Below are 25,020 nucleotides of genomic sequence, written 5' to 3' on the forward strand. Positions count from 1 at the left end.
CAAATTCAGAGTGATAGATCCCTTTTTTTTTCTTTTTTTTTAACTCTGCAATGACACTGAATTTTGATTTTTCTTTTTTTTTTAAGAGTTTCCATTCCATGACAAGGTAGGATGACACCGGGATAGTGAGAAAGGAATAAAACTATACTTAAATATTAATATGTACTGCTCAAAAAATAAAGGGAACACGTGAACAACACCCTGTAACTCCAAGTCAATCCATCATATTTGTGTGAAATCAAAATGTCCACTCGGGAAGCAACACGGATTCATTGTTTTAAGTATTTCTGGAAGCGATGCACTGTAAGCAGCTGCGTCAGGTTGGAAGATAAGATAAGATAAACTTTATTCATACCCATTGGGGAAATTCCTTTGTCACGGCAGCGTAACGGTTATCATGTCAAACAATAAAAAAAGGAATATAAATGTGAATATAAATAAAGGCAGAAGATAGCCAGACGTCCATGAATAAATCGACAGCAGCAACAACATCAGGGACAATAATGGACGACATAGAGGAACGGTGAGCGTGAAATAAACACAACCGGAACTGAAATAAGATATAAATAGAGTGACATGAATAATGTGGATGTATAATAAGGATGTGTGCGGCCCGAGACCAACAAGGATATAAAGACAGCAAAGCGGGGTAAAGTTGTGAGATTGTGGAAGAAATTGTGGATTTTCCACTTTTATTTGGAGTGTGACTCCAAATCCAGACCTCCGCGGGTTCATACATTTGATTTCCATTGTGTGCACGTTCTCAACCATGTAAAGAAAAAAGTATTTCATCAGAATATTTCATCCATTCAGATCTAGAATGTGTTATTTTAGCGTTCCCTTTATTTTTCAGAGCGGCGTATATCGATCCCAACAATCGGACGTTTAATCTCAAAAAGGTAGAGCACGGGGACTATATATTTACTATATATATATATATATATCAAAATAAAGAAGTGAGTCATTTACACAAACACAAAAGAAATATCAAATTAAAATTATAATTGAGCGTTCCCTCCATTAAAAGACGGAAAAAGAAGAGACCCGTATCGAATAAATATCCACCAACAAATGGATCAATTCTGATAAATTCGTCTTCAATTTAACACAAAACACATGATCATAAGCCTATTGAAGTATCACTAAAGTGAAACTAAATTTAATTTGAAGCTTGTGATGAAGTAACATGACCACTCGTTGATTGCGACATCGGTATCCATGTCATTTATATTAACGTGTGCGTTCAAACGGCTCAGCGTGTTTTTGACCCCGAGGCGTGACGTAAAGCGAGGCGTGACGTAAAGCCAGGCTCTCCCTGGACGGCTCTTCTGCAAAAACAAAGTTCACGTATCACGAGACACCAGGTCGTGTTTTTGAAAGTTCTTCTCCACTTGCTTACCAGGAAGGAGGGCGACGGATAAAAAAAAACAAATAAGCTGAATTTTTTTTTTTTTTTTTTTTTTTTTTTTTGGGGGGGGGGGGGACATTTAAGGAATTCATCATTTCAATCCAAAAACCTTTACGTTCATTTTATTTATTTTTTTTCCATTTTATTTATTTATTTTTTCAAACTTCTTTGTTCAGTCTTAAGACTAGTTTCGGAAAATCTGATGTGCTCCGGCGCCTATTTGTAGGGCCGCTAAAAATAGGGCGGTGCTGGCAACACATGTGCGTCTATGATAGGCAGGCCCAGAGAGTTCCTCAGCAGACTCAGACGCCAAAGAAACACCGACAGCATCTGAATGGTAAGTCGGTAGATCTCCCGGGTTCAAACGTGGATAAAGAAATACTTGAATTGCACGTCGGACCCCTCGACACCAAATGTCGCGTCACGGTTTTGCCTTCGACCGCTAACGGCCTTCCACCACCCGATAGCCGAAACTATTTATAACTTGCTCCGATGGAAGTAGTTTGCTCGGTCCGAAAGGACAAGCGCTGGCTCCGGACTCTGAGGACCGTGCGAAAAAGAACCCCGACCGAGTCGCCCGTTGTCCGGCGAGATGCGGAAAACCCGTTTGTTGTATCGTTTGGTGTTTTCTTTCCTCTCTCCAACCAGGGGACTGACAAAGTCAGCTGTGAACCGGAGCAGTGACGACCGACGGACCGCAGACGCGAAGCGAAGGACTAGTTTTACACGGCGGCTGGCGCGATTAACCCGGATCTGTGAATATAACGGAAGCCGACCATGACTTCGAGGAGGCCGATGACTCGCTCTTTTTCCGGCAACGGGAGGACAAGCAGCTTCGGCGAGGAAGATGGCGTCTCTTCCAATGGCCGCTCGGAAAGCCGAAATACATACCTTTCTAACGTCAGGCCGGAAAACAGGTAGACGCTTTCGACTCCGGGGAGGATTTTGGTCTCGTCGCGTCGGCGGATCTCGGATTATAGATTTAGAAAAAATTGACATGAAAACTCCACCGTAGGTTTAAGTTGTATCGGGCGGATCTCCTTTTTTCGCTCGCGGGGAGTCGATTCGATGGTGTTTCATGTAGATGGGTTCCATTTGAGAAGATCTCAGTTCATCCTTAACATCCCTTCATTTGCCTCCTCTCTAAATAGCTATTCAAGGTATTCTCACTACAGGCCGACGAGGTAAACGACGCTTTTGAAACATTCCCCCTCCACTAACACGTTAACCACACCGGTGGGTTTTTACTCCAGGAATGAAAACCTCCACAGGTTTTAACAGAAATGTAAATGTCCGTGTTGCCCCGTGTTGCATCAGTGATCAAAAATGTTATTTCTCAGTTGTCGGATTGATGGTTGTTCACCTTGACCCCCTCACAAGTCTATATGTTGCCCTTTTTTATGCCGTCCTCACTACCAGAAACGTCCATTAACAGCCTCTCCTCGTCATTAAGCAAGTAGTTGGAATGCACTGCACACTTGTGATGAGACGTTGCCGGAGGAGAAGCCGTCGTCGTCGTCCGAAAGCCGCTGACGTTGGCTAACCTTCCCTTTCCAGGAGCACGTTGTGCAGCGTCATGGCTCAGCTGACCGAGGACGTACAGCCGTCTTTCGAAACTACGCTGAAATCCAAAGCCGTTTCGGAAAACTGTAACGTGAAATTCACCTGCGTGGTCTCAGGTAGGCAACGTTGACCCGCATTGAATATTCCAAACTGTTCGTAACGTAAGCGTCGCAACGACGTCGACCTTTTAAGCGAACGATTTCACAAAACCGACTCACAAAAAGAATCGTCGCGGATTCAAACTCTCATCTCGGCTTAACCGCAAACGGCGAACTTGCACGGCGATGCGTTCGACTAAAACCATCCCTTGTGAGAAGCGAGTGAGGTTCCCGATCCCTCCTCTGCAGGTTACCCAGCTCCGGAACTGAAGTGGTACAAAGACGATATGGAAATGGACCGTTACTGCGGACTCCCGAAGTATGAGATTCGTCGAAACGGGAAGACTCACACTCTCCATATTTACAAGTACGTGAGAAAAATCGTCTTTTTTTTTCTTCTTGCGGTTCCCGCTTCTTTGTTGCATAAGAGATTCTCCTCGTCCGCAGCTGCACTTTGGACGACGCGGCCATCTACCAGGTGTCGGCCAGCAATAGCAAAGGCATCGTCTCGTGTTCCGGCGTTCTGGAGGTCGGCACCATGAACGAATACCAGATCCACCAGAGGTTCTTCGCCAAGCTCAAGCAGAAGGCGGATAAGAAGAGGAAAGACTCGGAAGTGCAGAGCAAGAAGGTGGATCGAGAGAACCTTCCCAAAGAGCGTCCGCCGCTCGTCCCCGAGCGCCCCCAAAGGAAGCGACCCGTCCCGAAGCCGATCCCCGCGGTCCGAGAGCCCGAGCCCCTGGACCAGATGGGGGCCGCCGCAGAACCCAACGGGGTCGGCGTTGACGTCAAGGAAAACGCGCCCTTTGCGGACGGCGGCCCGGAGAAGGAGGTACCGTCTCCTGAGGAAACCTCGGTCCCGAAGAAAATAAAAATAACGAACGACGGGGAGGCTGGAGACAACGGCGGCGGCGGCGGCGGCGGCGGCGGCGGCGGCAGCAGAGGCCATGCGGTGGCCAACGGAGGGGAAAACTGCTACGACGGGGGAATCAGTTTGGCGCAGTTTCTGGCCGAGACCCTGCAGAGCCAGGCGGCGGAGGAAAAACAGAACACAGATTCGTCCGTCGCGGACGGCGGCGGGGAGAACGACACCGAGCAAGAGAGGGAACAAAGCAAGATAGAAGAACGGGAGAAGCTACAAGGGGAAGAGGACCAGAGAGAGAGGGATTTAGCCGCCGAGAGGGAAAAAGAAAGAAAAAGGCTGATGGAAGAAGCTCACGAGAGGGAGAAGGAGCTCGAGAAAGAGAGGGAAAGGGAAAGAGAGAGGCTTTCCAAGACAGTTCACGCAGGAGACCAATCAAAACACAAAAAAGCTCACAAAGATCACGAACACGGCAACATTCAGTCCTCCATCTCCTCCATGCTCCACACCGTCAAGGACTTCTTCTTCGGGAAGAGTAAGAAAGAAACTCTCACGGAGTCCAAGGAGGGAGAATCTTACCCTCCGTCTTATCAGATGCAGCAGGAGCATCGTCCGGAGCCGGAGAAACCTCCGACGGACACCCGGCCTACGGGACACGCAGACACCGAACAACGGGTCGAGTCAATGGAGATCTCGGCGCCGCCGGAGCCCGAAGATGCTGCTTTACACACAAACTTCCGACCATTGCAAGACGTCCAGGCGGACGATGTTGAGAAGGCAGAGTTATCGGCGCAGGCAGAGGTTATCCTGGCGGACGAAGAGATGTCGCCGTCCGGGCCTCCGGAGGTATGTAGAGTGGTCTTGAAGGCTGCGATTTGAAACACACACACACACACACACACACACCTCCTGACCACGTCCTAAAACATATTGTCATTTTCTTGTTGCGCTACAATGTAGCTTCACAGCAAACATGCGGACACTTTAAACCCCATAAAAGCTGATTAACTTTCTTGGCTTTATTTTGGTTGTTTATTACCGATAACTTGATCGATGATCGATCTGATTCGGCGCGATCGATGACCTCGTCGATGGAGGCGACCGGTTTGGTCTTTTCGAACTTGTCGACCCTCTGCTTCATTCGCCGCGGTTCATTTCCAGGTTCTCATCACTCATGCTTTCTGGAAGTCAAATCAATTGTGGCGTCGCGGTGAGTTTTCGAGTTTACCTACCTGACGGCGGCGTTAACATGCGTCCGTAAAGGTTTCCCGTTTCTTCATCTCCGACGCTTGCGTTCGACCGGTGATTTAAAATGCATATTTTCATTGCGACGTCTCCAAAGGCCCGAGTCGGGAGCGTTCGAAACTCCTCCTCTCAGGTTGAGAGGATATTAATCTCATGTGGGGAGGAAGCAAAAAAAAAAACAAGAAGTGGCTCGGATTGATTAAAAATATGATGTTTTTATCGTGATATCAGTGGAAAGTAACAGGTTAAATCAGCTTCACAAGCCTCGGTTTTACTGCACTCTTATCAGCAACACAAGGCAATGGGAGAAATGAGGAACCATAAAAGCGGGGACTACTTGCTCAGTGTTCGTGTGTGTGTGTGTGTGTGTGTGTGTGTGTGTGTGTGCGGGGGCGGGGGATGTTGTGTGTCTTTTACCGTGGATTGTAAAGCTGGATGAGCCGTCGCACAAACGTCCGCAGGTCCCGGACCGTGACGAAACCCGCATTCCACGGGTGTTTTTCGCGTTACAGGGAGGCTTTGTGTTACGGACGGCTGCGTTTGGCGTGGACGCGGCGGCGGCGGCGGCGCGGCGAAGAGGGGGGGGGGGGGGGGGGGTCTCGTCACATTAGACGCATTCCCCACCGCCGCCTCCCCACCCTGCCCCCGCTACCCTCATAACTTAAAATAAACCGAGCGAGGACGGAGAGAGGGGAAGGCGGTACTTCTCTTATCAGCGAGCAGAAAAGAGAACCGGACCTTCACTCTCAACTTATTCTGCGCCGACATGACGGAGGTCAAAGGTCATTCTGCGCCGTTGCTGCCGCGGAGGTTACTTGTAGCTGATGTGACTTGTATGCCATTGAGACTTGTTGAGACATGTGGCGAGCGGAGGAAGTGGAATCTCAACCCCCGCCCTCTATTTATTGTCATAAAAGTGGAACTACCGGGTTTCATGGATGAGTAATCAGAGGAAGTCCAGCTATTTAACTGAACAATGTTTTCTCCGAGCCCGAGACGCCGCTCCTCTATTTACTCCTTTATGGTGGATCAGTGATGGCCTCTAGTTTTTTTTTGTTTTTTTTTGAATGAACGCAACGCCGGTTCCCTTTCACGACTTCTTTTTTTTTCTAAAATAGTCACGCTTAGCACATGAAATAGGCGGGCGGAAAGAACCCGACGTACTGAAACAGTAGCCTCCGAGGTCGGCGAAGTCGGTGTTTGGGAGGAAAAGGATCTGCGTATTCAGGTCGAGCTCATAAACCACTCTGACAAGTTTCTTCATGAGAGATTTGGAGGTGCAACAGAAATATTTAGACTCAGCGGTTCTATTATCTCCGGCCCGTTGCCACAGGTTTCATCACAGTCAAATCCAGGGCGGCCAGATCTTGGACACTTCCTACTTTCGTTATGCAAAAGCATTACGTGTTGGCGAGGGCGGATTCATTTTTTAATCGTTTTTCCGTCGACGCGAAACCGGGAATATTTCCGTCGATTTGAAATCCCTCGCCGTCGACACTTCCGAAGTAGCAGCGTCTACAAATGCCTTCTATTGAGAATTCGTTCAATACTCAAGACCTCCTGTATTTTATCACCAGACAGATTTTGTATATGTGTGTGTGTGTGTGTGTTTGTTGGGGGGGGGGGTTAATCATTGATGCAAAACGGTCAGTTTCTGCTGATTTATCATTCACTCGCTGCCCCGGGAGCTGTTTGTGCAAGAGGCGCTCGTCCGGGGAATCCCCTCCCCCCCCCGCACCGCCGCCGACCTGATTTCAAGCCGAGAAGCAGAAACACAAGCATTTTTACAGTACAGTATGTATGTCTGCACCGCTGCGTGCTCACTTTCAGCAAGATTACTCATTTTGCGGTTTACAGCTTGTACATAAACAGGAGTATAACACTTATATTAACGTGACATTTTCCTACGACCCGAGCTAAGATTTAAAGCACATTTGTTTGTTCCCCCAAAACAACTGGATTATTTAGTCGATCCGCTACAGGACTACAATTCTACCACCCCGGATAAATGTTAAACGTTGCAGACGCAAAAACAGGTCTAAATGTGACCCATCATCACGCTCATTTCAAAACATCACCGGAGCGGGATTTGCACCGAGTACCAGAAAAACACCTGAGAAAATGACACTGAACTGCAAAATAGAGTCGTCTGTTTCGAAATACAGTTAAAGGTGTGTATATTTCCCCCCCTCAGGGCAAAGAGAGAGATTTTCAGATTGAGTCTGGCGTCAGACGACAACAACAGGATCCAGGTTTCCCGGTCGTTCCGCCGCCGCCTACCCTTCACGCGGTGAGCGATCGCCGTCGGCCCGGGGAAGACCCGTCAGCCTCGCCGCAAAGTCGAGCGGCGTGCGAAGAGGCGTGCCCTCCTACGGCCGTCCTCACGCGTTCGAGAGATAGCCGGGATCCCCCCGACGGCAATATTGTACAAACAGACGGCCCTGACCTTCGTGAAACACCCACTGGACAAGGAGTGGAAACTAGAGGCGACGAGATGGTCGGAGAGGATAAACGTAACGAAGAGGACGTCTTTTCCAGTGAGCGTCGGGCCAAAGAAAAAACTGAAGTGAAATCGAACAAACAGTTCTCGGGTGGAAACACGTGCGAGGCGACAGAAATAACGCGGGGTTCGTGGGAGGACAGAAATGAGACATGGGGATCTAAAACGACAGATCTGTCAGCGGACGTTCGAGCGACAAAAGAGGCCGAGCGAACCCTGAAACCGCCGATGCAGGAAACGAACGCAGGATTTCCACCTGCCGCGGCTTCGGAGGGGGCCGACATGAAAACGCAAGGCGAGGGCCCACCCTCTGCTGAAAAGGAAAGCGGTGAAATCTCCAAAGAGAGCGAGGCGAAGACCCCGGCCTCGGAACTCGGAGGCGGCGAGGAGAAAAGCCAGCTCGGAAACGTAGCGGCGTTCGCTTCGGAGGACGGTCGGGAAGAACGTGGGGACGAGATCCCCGAAACCGAGGCCGGGCGACGGACGGCGGAATCCCAAATGGGGGGAGAGGAAAAAAGCGAAGCGAGGACGGAGGAGCCGGGGGAAGCTGCAACCCCTGCGGGGCCACAAAACCAGGAAAGTCCCTTAGAGGCCCCCGTGGTGCGCTGGCCCTCAGAGAAGGTTCCACAAATCCAAATATCACCGTGTCCCCCGGAGGCGCCGGATTTGGAAACAGCGGCGCCGGAACCGACTCCGGTCGGTTTCTCTCCGGCGACAACCGACACGGCAAAACCCGAAACTAAAGAGTTCACCCTCCCGCTGACCATTCTGGCCCTCGACAGCCGGGAATCACAGATGAACTTGTTACAAAAACACGACGTGACAGAGATGACGGCGGAGGAACGGAGGAATTGTGACGCTTTAGCTTCGCCGCCCATGCAGAGGGATATACAGGAAGACCGTGACCTTTCACCTACATGTAGTCTTAAGGGGATTGCGCAATTTGATGTCAAAACACAGGAGGTTGCATCAACGCGCCAAGAAATAGAAACTGCATCGATACCAATTATAAACGTTTCGTGTACAGATGACTGCGAGGGTAACGTAAACACGCTGGTTTCGGGTCGTCGGGAGGTTTCGGAAAGCGCGGCGGCGCCCTCGTTTGTCGTGCCACCCATCTCCGTCACTTGTCACGAGAGCGGACGCGTTCTCGGCGCGCCGACGGAGCCCGATCGGGCGGATGCGGAAACTCGCCCGGAAGCCCCCGAGCCAGACGATGTTAAAAACCGAAATAAAGAAAGTGAGGTAACGCGGGGCACTTCGGCGATGCCGCTTGAAGGCAACAACTCGCCATCGCTCGCCAAAATAAAAGAAGACGACCCCGTCGGCGAAGTATCGAAGCCCAAGCCTCCGAAAGATGGCAAGGCGGAGAATTCTGCCACAGTGGAGGACCTCCTGAGGAACAGGGCCTCCGTGGAGAGACTTGCCTTCAAACCCCCGGCACATCCATCTCTAAGTCCGGCCAGCCTCCGCAAATTTATGTCTAAACCCATACCGGACTCGGACAACGACGCGTCCGCAGCCGTCCCGGTGATCACCGTCGACGACCGCCAGACCGACAAGGCGGAGGAAGATCTGAGTGGCGGATCCACGCCGACGTCCTCCCTGTCCTGCGAGAGCAGCCCTCGGCTCAAACGGAGGGACAGCCTGTCGCTCATTCGCTCGGCCACGCCCGAGGAGCTGGCCTCCGGCGCCCGCCGCAAGATCTTCATCCCCAAAAGCAAAGAGGATGGCGACGGGCCGGCGGGTGCGACCGAAGCGCAAATCAAGAAAGACGCCCCCTACATGTCGCCCGGCCAGGCTCGCAGGGCGGCGCTGCTGCAGGCCCCGCTGGGGCAAAACACCCCGCCGATGGAGAGGCGTTCTCCGCTGCTCAGCCGCAGGAAGGCCACGCTGGAGGTGCCAAAAGTGGTGGAGGAGACGCCCGCCGAGGAGCCCGCCAACGCCGGGCGGGAGGACAAACCCGTGGAGAAGAAGAAGCCGGATCCGCTGAAAGGTGCGCTTGAGTCACCGCTCTCCTTTAACCATGTCGGAATGAGATCTCACGTCGTATTAGCGAAGATAGGCGGACTATCCGGGTTCTCCGGTTTCCTACAACAGTCCGAAAACATGCATGTGACTTGTGAACGGTTGGTTACACGTCTGTGTGACGCAAGAACGAGAGGGTGAACGGTTGCGACCCGATGACATCCGCGACCTGTGGACTCCGGGTTAGCATCGTCGCTAACGAATGAAAACGCAGGGACCGAATTCGGTTTCTTCAGCTCACGGATGCTACGAGAAATCGCCGCACGGAGTGTGTCGAGTCTAAATAGCGACGTCTTTTCAGGGGCGTTTTTAAACGTTTATATTCGCCGTGTCCTGTGCCGACAGCCCCGCAGGTCATCCGCAAAATCCGAGGCGAGCCCTTCCCGGACGCCTCCGGACACCTGAAGCTGTGGTGCCAGTTTTTCAACGTGCTCGCCGAGTCCACCGTCAAGTGGTTCAGAGACGAGGAGGAGATACTGCACGTGAAGAGATGGTAAATCCTCGTCTCGTCCCGCGACCTCGATTTTCAACTCGGGTGGCGTTTAAGGCCGACGGATCTAAACGCGGTGGATTTGAGTGGATAAACAGGATGTGTTTGTGCCTTGGAGAGCCCTCTGTCCGTCTGGCATTCGCTGCAGAGACAGCCGGCTCATGTGATGAACGCCGCAGCTGTGACACCGAAACTGTAACCCGACACAATATTTTTTTTTTCTTCCATCTTCGGGGAGCATTAAAAGTCTATATATGTGCCATCGGTCGCCGTGTCAGCAGGCCGCCGCCGCCGCCGGACGCCTTGTGTCACAGCCACATCTTGTGGTTGCGAGCCGTCGCTGCATGTTTGGGCTTCGAGGCGACGTAACGTTTTTTTCCCCGCGTTGACAAGATCCTCTCTGTTTTTTGCGCTCCAGCGGCGGCGACGAAAGCCAAGTGGCGTTGGCGGTCGTCCTGGCGTCCAACCGGGACTGCGGCGTTTACGGCTGCACCATCGACAACGAATACGGGAGTGACACCACTGACTTCCTCCTGAGCGCCGACAGTAAGATAAGATATTTAAGTGGAAAACGCCGTTACGATACAATCCTTAATACCAGTCCCTTCCTTGTCGACCTTTCACAACCTCTGGTTTGTTTGCGTTTCAGTTCTGTCCGAGATACTGCTCAGAGATGATTTGGAAGGTAAAGGTTTGGCTGAAATTGCAAGCGTCCAAAGAGAGTTGGCCCCTGTAAATATCTCTTTCTGTTTCCCTTCAGTGGGAGAGGAGATAGAGATGACCCCGCTGCTGTTCACCAAAGGCCTGGGGAACTCCGGCGCCTGGGGCGACAAGTACTTCGGTCGGATCATGATGGAGGCGGCCCAGGTGGGGGACGGCTGCGCCCACAAGGCGAGCAGGGTGAAGGTCATTTATGGCCTGAATCCCGTCTTCGAGTCGGGGAGCACTTGCGTCGTCAAGGTTCGGAATCCCATCGCCTACGGAACTAAGCAGGAGAGTAACCTCGCGGAGAGGAATCTTGAGATCACCAAGCAAGTGAGTGACGGTCGGCGGGGTTGAAAATACACTCGTGCTGATCGTTCCACTGGATGAAATGGCGTCTTTTTGTCAGGAGTGCAAAGTCCAAAACATGATTCGCGAATACTGTAAAATCTTCAACACCGAAGCAAGAGCTATTGAGAACTTTGGCCCTTCCCCGGAGTGAGTACCCCAACCGAAGCGCAGTCACTCCGAGAACAGGCTTAAGCATACAAGTCCGGTTCCTTTGTCCTTGTCTTTGTTTCCGTCGCCCACAGGGTGATTCCCCAGTATCTGATGTACCGGCCCGCAAACTCCGTACCTTACGCCACGGCGGAGGCCGACCTGGACGGCGTCTTCCTCAAATATTGCACGATGGATCCCAAAGGCAGGCTGATCACACGGGCCGTCTCCGAGGTGGAGCAGAAATGCTGCACCTTCCAACACTGGATCCACCAGTGGACGCACGGCAACTTACTGGTTACTCGGATGGAGGGTGAGCCCGGCGCGCGGGACGGCGGAGAACGCGGTCCAAACGCGCGTTTGTGCGCATTAATGATCCCGTGCCGTTTGTTTTCGCAGGCGTTGAAACCAAGATAACGAACATCGGCGTCGTGACCAAGTCAAAAGGGTTTGTATGGCCAGCTAGGAATGTCGGTGGTTCTCTCATCGCGTACGTCCTTTAAAAAAGGGTCTCGCCCTCGTTTCAGATACCAAGGCTTGACGGACGCCGGATCTCCAGAAGTATTCGAACAGTTCCTCACACACCACCAGTGCAACTACTACTGTGGCCTTCTTGGCCTGCGCCCTCTGAAGAGCCTGGAGAGTCTGCAGCAGCCCAAGATGAAGGGCTCCAGGAGCCCTTTGCTCAACCGCAAGCTAACCTCGGGCTCCGGCAGCCCGCAGCTGCAGCGTAAAGGACAGAGTCCTCAGATCTCCCGGAAGGCAAACTCTAGCCCGAAGGTGGCTAGGAAAGTCCAGGAGACAGAGGACAACAAATCAGGCACCAAGCTCAAGCCTGCAGAATCTCCCGATGTTCTTGAGATGAGGTAGGAGAGAATGTAGGTTATGGGTTTTTTTTTTTGTTTTTTAGCTCCATGTTAAGTAAGATTATATTGCTTTAGGTGGTTTGGGATGACTTGTTTCTTTCCGTTTACCAAAACCAGCCAGGACTGAGGAGTGAGATAATACAAACGTAAGTTAGGGTGGACGGACTGTCCTGTAAAACTACTGTGAATAATTGAGAAAGCCGTCGCTCAGCCGGTCAGTTAATGTGTTACCGTCGTTAAAGAGCAAAATAGACGCGCGCGGAACAGAAAGATAGACGTAGCGCGCAGCTTTTTTATCAGTACATAAAAAGATACGGGCAAAGGATATAAAACTTTCCTCTACGCTTAATTGCTTAGGGATGAAAAGAAAAGTGCGTCAGCCATTAGAGCCTCATTAAGGTCAAAATTATCGCTGTTCAAATACTCGTCTTAGTCGAGTCTTACACCCGCACAAACAAAGCTAACGTATCTACCGTCTGAAAAAGGAAAAAAACTCAATTAAAAGGATGATTCAGAAGTAATCGACCACACAGTTAGCTGTGCTAATGGCGTCCGTCCGCGGTGTATCATGCGTCTCTTGCTCGTAACGACGGTTACGACCGCTTCTAGCTGCAAATCACAGCAACGCCTCTGTCCGTGTGCACATTCTAGGTCTAACTTTTAATAGTACGCCTGTTTGTTTAATACCGCTTTATCAGTCCGTGTCAGGGTTTACAGATAAAGCTTTCTTTCTAGGGTCACGGACTTGCAAAACACACACTTACGTGTTTCCCGCACCGCCAAAAGCCGATTAATAAGTTGCACGTCGTTATCTGGACCTGACCCATGGACGGTGGGACGATCGCACAAAGTGTTCAAAATAGCAGACTCAGGAGTTTGGAAATGCACAACCTGCACGAGCCGGAGCCGACAAGCACGGCTTCACGTCTCATAACCAATTTTATTTGTTTTTCATATCTATACGTGTACGCTACGAGTTGAACATTTTCATTGGTGATGATGCACCGGTCCGTTCGGTTATTTGGTCAATGCTTCGCGCGTAACTTTCGCGCATCGGGTGTCGAATTGCAACGCGAGTCGCTCCCTTTTTAAAGACGCGATGGGAAATCACCAGGAATCAAAAATGAGCCACTGGACTCCGGCTGTAAAACATTACCCTGCATGAGAATTCGTGACGTACATACTCTCACCAGGACGCCGCCATTTTGAGGTGTGGTGTGTACGTGTACATAAAGTCGAAGGACTAACTATTCTAAGAGGCGTGAACAACAAATAATATATGTATGTGTGAGAAAATGCGTGAGAGACTGCGTGTCAAAGACGGGTAAATGTGTGTTTTAAATGTCCTCGGTTTCACACACCGTGTCGGCAATATTTTTCTAATAAAAGAGAAAAAAAAACTTTTTCGATTGTCACTTTTATTGTTATTTTCTATCGGCGAGTATGACTACACATAAATGGCATTATAAAATTATTAGAAAGTGCGAGTCCATTTGAATTTGAATATTTCCACTCATCGAACTGCAGGCACTTGAATATTTCGGAGGTGTAGTTCTATTTTATTTTAAGTTTATTTTTTTTTAAGGTCGCGCCTTTTTGGTCCATTTCGTCATAAACACAAGGCAAAATTCAAAATGATTTTACACACAAAGACCTGTTACCTCAATGCCTTTCCCGTGTGTCGCGCAGAGCCAATACAACGAGTGCAAATACTACTGTCGAACGTCTCTACGAAACATTTCGCAAAACTTAAATTCAGACACAGGTGTGTTTTTTAACTATTTACAAAGAATATATACGGTGGCGCAGTGGTTCGCGCTCCTGCTTCGCGGCAAGGATTCCGGTTCGATTCCCACAATTGGAGTTAGCGCAGGTTTTCCTCCGGGTTTTCCAGTTTTCTCCCGCCGTCCAAAAACATTCAGCAAGTTCATTGGAAATATTTGAGAGGAAACTTGCCCGGACGTGTGAATGAGAGAGTGCACGGTTGAATCTCTCTATATGTGCACGCTGGACACGCGGTAGATAATCAATATACGGAATGGGAAGAAGTTCCGCTTGCTTGCTTGCTAGAACAACTTCCCGGATGTGGAAAATAAAGGACGCCTCCGTCTTGTCTACTTACACACCGTCACATTTGACAGGCCGCAACACTGACAGCAATTTGAGAAAAACGCGGTCACGTTGGCCACCGCACTCCACGATCCCTCAAATGAGATGGTGCCGTTGTTTACGGTGCTGCAAGAGAAGTCATTTCGGGTGTGAGTCCAAACAGTAGTGAAGACGTCCTACTTTACGACACCGTCTGTGGAGCGCATACTCACTTTTGAAAGAGGTCATTGCAGCAGTTTTGTATTGTAGAGTCTGTGGCGTGGAAAGCAGATGTCTGGAAAACCTCCACGCAGTCAAATGGGGGAACGAAGAGAATCCCTGAGGAGCAAAGGGGCAGTAATCGGGTAAACCCGCGCCGCCAGGGGACCCGAAAAATGGACTAGGAGTGGAACCCGAGATTTGAATATTCAAAAGCTCCTACCGGCGATACAGGCATTGGTAAGAGAAACGCATGTCGCTGTGATCATAGCTCTCAGCACCAGCGCTGAGATGTCACCTCTTCTGGATGGACATATAGAGGCTTTGACAAGAAAAAGGGTCCCGAGTCAAATATTTGTCCGTATCTCGGCGCGGGAAAAAGTAGAAAACGAAAAAAGAGATTGAAAAACTCACACAGGCCCCCGATTACGATACCGAGGGAGCTGAAGTTGGCAAACCCGCAGAGGGCGTACGTTGTGATGATTTCCGAACGGACCTGCGACGAGAGAAACGTCGGCCGTGTTGTCGAGAATGAAAAGTGGAAGGCCCTGACCTTTCACCTCTGTAAAGGAGAGGGCCCGAATTCCACCGTTGGTTGTGCGCATCGGTTAAAAAAAAAAACCACATGAGCGTTTACTCACGGAAATCCACTGTCTCTCCCCTTGGATAACCTCATCGAGCCCGTTGAGCCTGTTGCTCTTCAGTCCGGATAACTTCTCGTAGGCCACAAACTCGTTGAGGAAAAGCTTTGTGCCGATCAACTCCGCGACAATAAAACTCTCATCGTAGGGAATTCCCATCATGAACGCCACGGGCATGAACACGTAAGAGCAGATCAACTGCCAACATGAAAAGACATTGGGAAACCATTAGACTGTCACATTTCACTGTAAGTAACATGTTGAGGAGAACCTAGAGAGGTGGAGGTATGCGCTGGAAAGGTGAGGAAGGAAGGTTAGTCGCAGTGAGACAGGGTAAAGGGGTATGAATAAGAGGAACCCGGGTGGAACGGTGAGGCTACAGGGGGTGGAGATCATGAAGGGGGAGGATTTCAGGTACTTTGGGTCAACAGTCCAGAGCAGCGGAGAGTGTGGACAAGAAGGGAAGAGATGGGTTCAAGTCGGTTGGAATGGATGGAGAAAAGTATCAGGGGTACCAAGAGATAGAAGAACATCAGCCAGAATGAAAGGAAAGGTGGAGGAGACAGTGGGGAGACCAGTGATGCTGTATGGACTAGAAACAGCTACAATGACCAAAAGACAGCAGGCAGAGCTGGAGGTCGCAGAGATGAAGATGTTGAGGTTCTCTTTGGGAGTGACCAGGATGGACAGGATCAGGAAGGAGTCCATCAGGGGGACGGCACATGTTAGATGTTTTGGAGAGAAGCTCAGAGATGGTTGGGTCATGGACAGAGGAGGGAGAGAATATATTGGATTGGACCAAAGAGAAGATTTCTGGACGTAGTGAGAGAGGACATGAAGGTAGTCGGTGTGAGAGAGGAGGATCCAGAGATTGGCGTTAGATGGAGAAGGTTGATTCCCTGTGGCGACCCCTGAAGGGAAAAGCCCAAAGGAGAAGAAGAAGAAGATATACCGTGTTTTGCAGACTATAAGGCGCACCGCATTATAAGGCGCACTATCAATGAATGGGTCTCTTTTCATAAATAACGCGCACTGCGATATAGGGAGCATGAAAAAACCTACCATATGTAAAGCGAAACAAAACATTCACGCTACAGTGAAGGATGACTGGCGTATAGATATCAACGGTACGGTTCACGGGAAGGTCAAAAGTAAGGGGGACCTCGATCATGTCGAATGGAGACGCATCTACCTGCTGCTCTCTGTTCAATAACCCACTAATCAATTTTGTCCTCTGATTGTGACCATCTTACTTTGTCCCCTCAGAAACTCTGTTTGTTCTTTACTTGCACTTCACACACTCGCTTCTCCGCTTCCGTCCCATTGATTCATTCGTGTTGAATAGTCCCATTAACTACGACGTGACCGATAGCCTTGAGTTTGCTTCGTAAGGTGCCATTTTTGGGGTTCTCATCCATACAAGTACAGTCATATCCCGTGGAAGCACATTACGTACCGCTATACAAAAAGTGGCGGAGGTGAGATAAACTTTATTGATCCCCATTGGAGAAATTCTTTTGCCACAGCAGTGTCATAATTATAAATAGAGAGACAATCGGGAGACAATTAGAAAAACCAAAAGACATCCACAAATAAAAAGACAGCAGAGAGAACAACAACATCAAGGATAAGAATGGACAACAGCGTGGGAAAAAAAAAACGTATCGTAGACGCCATAAACTAAACGACACCATAAACAAATTGACAATAGCAGTGATAAGAATAAAAGAGATAGGCAGGAAGCGAGTGGGAGGAGACCAACAGGATAAAAAGACAACATAGTTAAGGCTTGACATGTCAATGAATGGATGAGGTAGTGAGGTTGTGGAAGCACAGATGCTGTGGTTAAACAGTCTGATGGCCGCTACGACAATCAATCAAGCGGGCCGGCTTATTCGTCTACGGAAGTCGCGCTAAAACATTTGTACAGATGTTTGAGTGCAGTTTGACACATAAAATTGGTCGGAGGTCAGTAAGCACAACAAGAATTCAGACGATTTTTGAGAAAATTGAAAGATTTCAAGTGCGCCTTATAGTGCAGAAAATACAGTACATGGCAAATAATCTAAATATGATATGCTACTTTTTTTTACCTTATACCTCTTTACCTTACCTTTTTAACCTCATTTTCTCATCTCACGTACCTGAAATGTAAGGTAAGGGTATCCGACCATCCCTCCCAGCCACCTCAATGCTTGATTTATAAAGGCAAGGATGGCGAGAAAGGCGATTAAATTTGCTGCGATGTTAGCAACAAGCCCGATCGATGCAGATGCTCCGCTGCTAGCGGCCTCCAGGATGTTTTGTTCATCACTAGGGAGTGTGGAACAGCCATTTAGGTCACGATGGAAAAACAATGAGGAAATGTGCACGGACGAAAGGGAGGGATATACACACCCGCAAGCCACCGTGATGTTCTTCTCGTTCTTGAAGGGACTCTCCTCTGTCTCTGGGTAGGACAGTTTGGAAATAGCGAGCGCACAAGGAGCCGCCATCACAGAGGCCGATATCAAGGAAGACGCGTCGATCTGCAAAGAAGTGCACAGATTGGGCGGCGGCGTGCAGCCGGGTCAGCATCGGGACTTATGGGAGGGCATTGTTCTGAAAGTTTCGAATCTGAAAATGTTCCTGCAACAGATACAGTTTATATTGGTTTAGTCCAGGGGTCGGCAACGTTTAACACCCAAAAAGCCATTTGGACCCGGTTTCCACGGAAAAGAAAATACTGGGAGCTGCGATTACTTTTTGACGTCTAAAATAAAGGTACCACTGGATGTATTGCTTTTGTTACCTTTACACTTTGTATAAACAAGTGTGTAGTGTGTTGCTTATGAAATCCACAAAATGCTACAGAGAAAATCAAATTTTGTATATGTAATGAACACATTTTGAACATTTTGAGCTTTGGGCTTTCAGAGCGTGGAGCGGAGCCTTGACCTGAATTTTAAAAAAAAATCGCTGTGTCAGTGAACAATAAAAAATAAATATTTGCAAAATATCTACATAAATATTTATTTTACCTGGTTAATGGGACTTCTGCTCCTGAACTTCTGCGCGCAGCATCTGCAAATCGGGACTTTACCGGCTTCCGCGAGGGTGACGTTATTTTGAGCGGCAAAAATAATAAATATAATTTTATTAGATATTTCAAGATCACAATAACCTTCCAACTCAGAACTAAAAGTAAAAAAAAAAGGAATTAACACAAATGAAATACTCAATTAAATATTCATAATTTATTTTCCCAAGCCACTCGGAGCCGGCTGGCGGGTATACCGGCTTCCGCGAGAGTGACGTTTATTTTGAGCGTCGAAAAATAATAAATATAATTTTATTTATATATTTCAAGATCACCATAATCATCCAATTTAGAACTAGCATGAAAAAAGGAACTAACACAAAAATAAATACGTTTCAATGAAATGCTTCCCAAGCCACTTGGAGCCGCTGTGTGAGGATGAAAGAGCCGCGGGTTGCCGACCCCTGGATTAGGGCGTCCCACCGAACCTGACTGGTGCTCAAAGCCAGAACCACATAATTATACGGAGCTAATCATTGGTTTTCACAATACACGGAAAGGAAGTGAACAGACAAAAGAAGGACGGTATTCAATCACGAACAGTAACTTGAAAAATAAATGATATATAATGAAAGCTACCAAAGAAAAATAAATTGCATGGACAAATTGCATGACAACATGGACAAACATATTATAGTTACAAAAAAAGAAACTTTTCCTGATTAATCCACAAATCCATATATACATATATGCTTCTTTTTTTTAACAGTAGCACAGCTGTGGCGTGCGACTACATGTGTTACATGTTGTGTTAAAACCACGACTCACCCCGAATGAGATGAACGCGCCCATCACACTGCCGGCAATTGTGGCGAAACCCCCGACCATGACAGCGTGGATCTCAGATTTGGTCATATCCTCTAAATAGGGTCGAATCAGCAGCGGCGCCTCGGTCTAAGCCGTGTTTTAAAAGGCAAAACGACAACAAGAGCATAAGAAAATGCAAAAAAAACATCAAAATAACAACAACGACATAAACAACAATGGGGGCCGAATATGGAAATATACAACCTTTCACCCCCTCATCCACAATGTCATGGAAGTCATAAGGTCATTCACACGTCTTGGCAATTTAGAGTCTGCATTGAACCTAAGGAATGTTTCAGGAGGGTACCATGCCTACCATCACGTGTTCATTTTTGGTCCACTCTACCTATACTGCACTAGTTAGTGCTGCCGAGTCCGGTTTGAGTTACCTGCCCAACAAATATGTTGCCTGCCACGCTCAAGGTCTCAGTGGGGGAGGTTCCCAGAGTAATCTGCATGAGCCACGAGATCTGCAATAAAATCACAATAAAAGTGAAATTGAACGGTTCAGGTGTTTGGACTCCATACTTTGAGGTTTTTATCTGTACTCACCTTCAAAATGAGCCACTGCATTATCCCCAAAAAGTAAAGCACCGACATCATGCTGCTGAAGAACACGACGATGGGCAACGCCTGGGGAAGAAGTCAACACGTGAAACACACTCAGCCGTCACCGCTCGCATCAGTCAGTCCCATTGTGTGTGTGTGTGTGTGTGTGTGTGTGTGATCAGCATATCTACTCACTTGGAAGGCGAAAACATCTGCGATCAGATCCCCGAAAACGAACGATGAGCCGCTTTTGGTGTAGTTGAGAAACACCTAAAAATGTGAAACAAATAAGGAATAGAGCTTTTATTTATTTCCTATCTCTACACATTTGAGCCTCTGACCAACATATTCATACAAACTGCAGGACTGATAGATATCCAGCTTCCAATGAGGAGATTGGATTTAAAAAAGGGAAAAGAACCAATCAAAAGCACCGCTTCCATTCAAAACCTCCTGAACTTATAATCATCTGGAAAAAGGAACGGGCCTCCACATTAGTGATCACCAGAACACATGTCTGACCCAACATGGCTCAAAGGTAAGCATGTATTATCCCTGGAAGATAAGGAACATTACTTAAACCGTAGTTTCATATAGATTTTTATGTAATGCTCATAATACGGTTAATCATTATTATCCATCCTGCTACCTAAACACCCGATTACCCTTGCATGTTAAAACTCACGGTAAATACCCACGGTAAGCAACATGTCAGTATTATTTGCCAGAATCCATCACAGACTAGGATATTCATATTCATGTGCAAAGACGGGTGAAAACGATAGGAATACGATCACCTGATCACATTTTTAATGAAAGTAGATAAGTCGGTTTCAATTTGGGATGCATGCAGATTTTTGTTTACGACCACAAAATACTTATCCAGTCATATATTAGATATTTATAGCGTTGCCTTTTTTTTTTTCTTTTGCTCGCGAGTTCAAATGTCCTTCTTTAAAGGACATGATCCAGTTAATTTACAGGTAAAAATTAAATTGTTTAGGTAGTAACTTGTAAATGTGTGTGATTTTAAACACCACCTGCTCTCTACATATGTAAAACCATTTTTGGGGTGTTGAATACATATTCTCGAGCAAGTTTTTTCCTGTTTTATTCATTTCTTAAAAGAAAAATGAAATACCTGCACTTGTTCTCCCAGCCATTTGAACACTACAAGCCCAGGCTGTGTTCTGATGACAAAAAGGCCGATGCAGAACTGCAATCCGAGACCCCAAAAGACGGGTCTCCATGACACCTAAGAGAGAAACAGTTTGGTAATAAAAAGTTTCTCATAAACGCATCTTTGTTTGTGCAAGGCTGCCATTCTGCTAAATCATAAAAGGATGGAAGTGCAAGGCCAAGCGATTATCGGAGTCTCAGCCCAACAGAGCGGAGATAACTTTGGAGATAACGGGGAAGCACATTTCAAAACAGTCTTGAAACAGTAAAGTACATCCTGGTGTCAGCGGTCGGGTTTCGCGCAGAACTCACCGCCGTCCTCTGCGCCGAGAAGATGAACACGAGCACGATGAACATGCACACGCCTCCGAACGAGATGAGCTGCTGGGGACGTTTGCGTGTATCCAGGGCGAGCCACAGAATAAGCAGGACCAGTGCAGCGAGGCCGAAAACCCTGAAAAACAATTAAAAAAAAAAAACAATCTCTCTCAGTGACAGATTCCGCGAAAAACGCCGACCGGAAAAACGAGACGGCGGCTCACCATTTCAGCCATCCCACATTCGCCTTGAACAATCGCACCGCGGGTGTGAAACACCTGCTGATGCTCTCGCCCTTGTACTCCTTCAAAATGTCATACGATTTAGAAACAACAGCCAAGCAGGTGAGGACCACAAGGGCGGTGGCCCGCTGGAAGTCCAAAACGCAGGCCGCGATGAAGAACGCCACATATCCTGCAAGACACACGAGAACATTTGATAAAGTTGGGATGATTACGATGTTCTGAGACCAGCGTGCCGGACATGCATAAAGCCGTACCTGCTCCGAGTACGCCCAGTACGATGTACTTGAAGGTTTTGGAGTGAGCGCTCACGTACTCTTCTGTGGCGTTAATGGGCTTGGAAACTCGGCTAAAGCACAGAGCAAATCAGATCTTAGTCGTCGTTCCCCCCCCCCCCCGGCGTGCACACAGCATATTTCAATGTCCTACATCTCTTTCGTTTACAAACCTTCCTTGATTCAAAGTCAGCAGCTGTCAGTGATTTACAACTGCGTAAATACCAGGTTTGATGTGAAATCCAGTTATATACCAAAAATCAACAGTTTACATCGATTTCTTTATGTTTACTTCAATGAAAACACTACTTTACAAGGTCAAAAACTACATCCAATACAACTTCATAACCCGATTAAAACATCTAATATAATCATGAAGATTTATGGCAAACAGACGAGTGGACACACCTGAGATAAGAACCCAATCCCTTTTTTGGCTTTTGAGTTTCCAGCTTGATGTCGTGGCAATCAACTTGTTTGTCATCCTATGAAAATGAAGCCAGTTTCGTGAATTAAAAAGAAAAGCATGCCGGATAAAGTCTTGTTGTGACCAAAAGGAAACACTCACTCCCTGTTCATAGCCATCGTTGTCCACACCGAATCCATTGCCATGGCTTGCTTTTTTGAGTTTGATATCATCGGTCTCCTCTGAAATCAGAAACAGTGTTCACTTCAGTAGCCGATGAGAAAGTAACAAGCATGAATGAAACCAACAAGCTGCGTTTCCCCGTCCTGGGTGGGAAATATCATCTGAGAGTAAGTCCACAGAGTCCTAGGTTTATCTCAAAATGCAAAAATACCAGTTCGCGAAGGGAAAAACAAACGACTCAAGTCAAGGAAAAGCGGTGCTAATAGCTTACTCATTGCGCGACCTCCACAACCATGTGTCAAATGCCGTGCCGTAAAAAAGACTGTGGGAAAAAATACTGTGCCTTTTATGAATCATCTTATCATTAATTAACACGCGCATTACGTCCCGCACTGACCTTTCAACATCCACAAGGCCTGTGTGTTAATCAGTACAAATTATTTAATGGGCCCAACTAAGATGTAAAGTCAATCAGATTTGTCATTGGACAAATCACATACACAGAGACACATGATAAGATTGCAGTCCATGTAAGAAGCTCAATTTGGCCTTGAGGAGCAAAAGCATGAGGAGATAAATCATAAAGAATGAAGTCAAAAATGTAAATAAAAAAATTCCAACACGGTTTACTTCTCGGATGCAGAGCGCAACTCAAATCTCCATTGTCTTTTTAGAAAATATTATAATCATTCATTTGTATCCGTGAATATATATATTTTTCTCATGCGAGCGATTAACATTTAAAGAATTCATTTATGTGATACCTTAGTTAGATTGCCCTGCATTGAATTGTTATGAATGGAACTTTCAGCTTTTTGATTTTTACCTTGTTCTGCAGAATGAGAGAAGGGCCACGCAGAATTAGACATCCTCAGAATTGGTCAATCCAGTCCATTAAATAGATCGACGCTTTTAATGGCTGCACTTTGTTCATCTCGCTGCTCCTCGGATGTTTTCCACAATCTGGACGCTGCATAAAACCCCGTCGTTCCACGGCTCATGGGTCTCAGTGACAACTGAAGCTGTTTTCAATAGCATTTCCCAAGAATCTGTGCACTGGAGAGGAAAAAATAATTGCGGCAGTTTATGACTGAGCAGCGTGTACTGTACTGTGCTGAACTTTGTGTTGCGTATTAAATGGCAAGGCTCGATAAAACAAGGTGATCTGGTTGTTCGCCAGCACGTGTTTTTTCATCAAAAAGACGTCTGAAATGTGTTAGTCGTTGCCAGAACAGTGCCGCTTGGTCCCAGTCGACATTGTTATCTACAATTCTTTCACCGCCGTGAGGTTTTAGAATTTCAAATATGAATTCTCTCTTGATATTTTCAAAGTTACACAACTTTTTTTTTCATTCAAATAGATATTATCTGAGTGTTTGCAAAGTTTATTTCACTTTAAGATGGTGTTAAAAGAACACTGCTTTTATTTAATGGGATAAAAAAAATAACAAAAAACAATGGCATGCAGCAATGAGGAAGTTGTCCCAAAATGCCACACAGATTCCCTGAAATATCAATCCGGTAGTTAATAATATCCCCAATTGCCCTTCTGGAACAAATAAAATTTTTCTATCAGTCTGTCAAATATCAACTTCACCCTAACTCTGTTTGTCTCTGCTGTCAGAGGATGATTATCGTTCAACTTGCCGGCTGGAAAGGAAGTACAGAATTTATATTTGGTCACCAGCTTAGGCCGCCAAACTGTTTTTTCCCCTGAGATAAAAAGTTGGTGTGCTGAATATTTACAGGAGCAAGTCCCTCACAAACATATATACACATTTTTTTTTTCCTTTTGGGGTGCAAGTGTGTGGTTGTTTGTTTAATCCACATTATAGAACAGGCTAAAAAGTATAGTTTTCCAAGGACAAATGATCTAAAGGTTGTCTGTCCTTCATTCCCTGTTTCTGAAATGCATCTGTGCACAAACTTAAAACGGTGAGAATTGTTGACAGGGATCAGTGAAGTTTTAAAACCTCCCAGGTGCAACAACTTAGTCAGTTAACTATGTGTACCCATTTTTCCTCATTTCACGGCCAACTTTCTATATCTCGTCAGTGGTGAAGGTTGGGTTAATGTTTCTACTTTCACATCATCGTTTGCCTCGATAAAAAGACGACACTGTATCACAACTTTGGACGGATACCACAATATTGGGAGTTAAAAGGAGGAAATTGAAAATCTAGTCCAAAAAAAAAAAAAAAAAGCTAAGGCCTCTACATACTCTGCAGGAAGTGAGAACTTTCTGTGTCCGTGGGCTGCGAGAACATGACCGAAGTTCTCTGGCCGAGACATTGCATAATTTGCAACAATCTCAGGTGCGGAGGTCTGGGGAAAGTCCTCGCGGGCCTCATGTCACACACCTTGAGCATCAGGGGAATCTGACAGAAATGACAATGCAGGGACAGAATGGTGAAAACGGCAAAGAGTGAAACAGTCACATCAGCAGTCATTTCAACGGTGTTTATGCAGGGATGCCGCTGCTGCAAAGAGGCCGGCCGTCAATTTCCTCCCACCATGCTTCTTTATTTGCACACACCGTTTGTCCTTTGCCTAATTGTCCCGACAGCTTCCCCATCTTTTGCGACAGACGCGCACAACGAACGTTGTTCACACACACTAGGGATTTGGCTCCGCTGGACAGTTGCACCTGGAGGAGTGCCGACGTGGGGGCAAATAAAAACAGGCCAAGTAGATTGAAGACAATCCAGCTTCAGTGGACAAGAGAAGAATAGGCAGCGATGCAAAAAAAAAGAAAAAGTACAAGAGAGCAACGC

General features: G+C 47.3%; 2 protein-coding genes across 8 annotated transcripts; one reads left to right on the forward strand and one right to left on the reverse strand.

The window, feature by feature from the left end:
- The first annotated feature begins 1,491 nt into the window (after positions 1-1,491).
- Positions 1,492-13,588, forward strand: alpk3a (alpha-kinase 3a). Of its 5 annotated transcripts, XM_086163475.1 has the most exons (15): positions 1,492-1,745; positions 2,057-2,325; positions 2,560-2,592; positions 2,966-3,087; positions 3,319-3,436; positions 3,517-4,777; positions 7,371-9,672; positions 10,050-10,197; positions 10,613-10,740; positions 10,844-10,879; positions 10,955-11,229; positions 11,306-11,394; positions 11,490-11,707; positions 11,794-11,842; positions 11,922-13,588. In XM_086163475.1, the coding sequence occupies exons 2-15, from the start codon at positions 2,186-2,188 to the stop codon at positions 12,262-12,264; spliced, it is 5,262 nt and encodes a 1,753-aa protein (XP_086019601.1). In that variant the 5' UTR covers positions 1,492-1,745; positions 2,057-2,185; the 3' UTR covers positions 12,265-13,588. The 5 variants fall into 5 exon arrangements, with proteins under 5 accessions (XP_086019601.1, XP_086019603.1, XP_086019602.1 ...); XM_086163477.1 differs by lacking the exon at positions 2,560-2,592; XM_086163476.1 differs by having other exon boundaries at positions 1,706-2,325.
- A 73-nt stretch (positions 13,589-13,661) lies between these two features.
- slc28a1 (solute carrier family 28 member 1) lies at positions 13,662-24,603 on the reverse strand. Of its 3 annotated transcripts, XM_086163481.1 has the most exons (19): positions 24,468-24,603; positions 23,073-23,302; positions 22,226-22,305; positions 22,066-22,142; positions 21,640-21,731; positions 21,365-21,554; positions 21,135-21,276; positions 20,785-20,898; positions 19,839-19,913; positions 19,647-19,727; positions 19,484-19,564; positions 19,056-19,181; positions 17,606-17,736; positions 17,353-17,521; positions 15,209-15,406; positions 14,982-15,063; positions 14,791-14,889; positions 14,582-14,687; positions 13,662-14,495 (listed from the first exon to the last, which is right to left on the reverse strand). In XM_086163481.1, the coding sequence occupies exons 2-19, from the start codon at positions 23,113-23,115 to the stop codon at positions 14,375-14,377; spliced, it is 2,007 nt and encodes a 668-aa protein (XP_086019607.1). In that variant the 5' UTR covers positions 23,116-23,302; positions 24,468-24,603; the 3' UTR covers positions 13,662-14,374. The 3 variants fall into 3 exon arrangements, with proteins under 3 accessions (XP_086019607.1, XP_086019608.1, XP_086019609.1); XM_086163482.1 differs by lacking the exon at positions 24,468-24,603 and having other exon boundaries at positions 23,073-23,322; XM_086163483.1 differs by lacking the exons at positions 23,073-23,302; positions 24,468-24,603 and adding an exon at positions 22,518-22,549.
- Positions 24,604-25,020: the final 417 nt, after the last annotated feature.

Source organism: Fistularia commersonii, chromosome 17 (assembly GCF_037954325.1).
Source record: "Fistularia commersonii isolate RoL2024-O1a breed Wild chromosome 17, RoL_Fcom_v1.0, whole genome shotgun sequence".
NCBI lineage: Eukaryota > Metazoa > Chordata > Actinopteri > Syngnathiformes > Fistulariidae > Fistularia > Fistularia commersonii.

Coding starts and splice junctions, on each gene's coding strand:
- slc28a1 (XM_086163481.1), bottom strand. CDS start 23,115: ATGTCTAATTCTGCGTGGCCCTTCTCTCATTCTGCAGAACAAG. Junction 19,565..19,646: donor TGCAGTGGCTCATTTTGAAG/GTGAGTACAGAT, acceptor ATTTTATTGCAG/ATCTCGTGGCTCATGCAGAT. Junction 17,737..19,055: donor GCGCGTTCATCTCATTCGGG/GTGAGTCGTGGT, acceptor ACTTCTTTGCAG/ATCGACGCGTCTTCCTTGAT.
- alpk3a (XM_086163475.1), top strand. CDS start 2,186: ATGACTTCGAGGAGGCCGATGACTCGCTCTTTTTCCGGCAACGGGAGG. Junction 2,593..2,965: donor TCTCACTACAGGCCGACGAG/GTAAACGACGCT, acceptor TTCCCTTTCCAG/GAGCACGTTGTGCAGCGTCA. Junction 11,708..11,793: donor ACTGGTTACTCGGATGGAGG/GTGAGCCCGGCG, acceptor TTGTTTTCGCAG/GCGTTGAAACCAAGATAACG.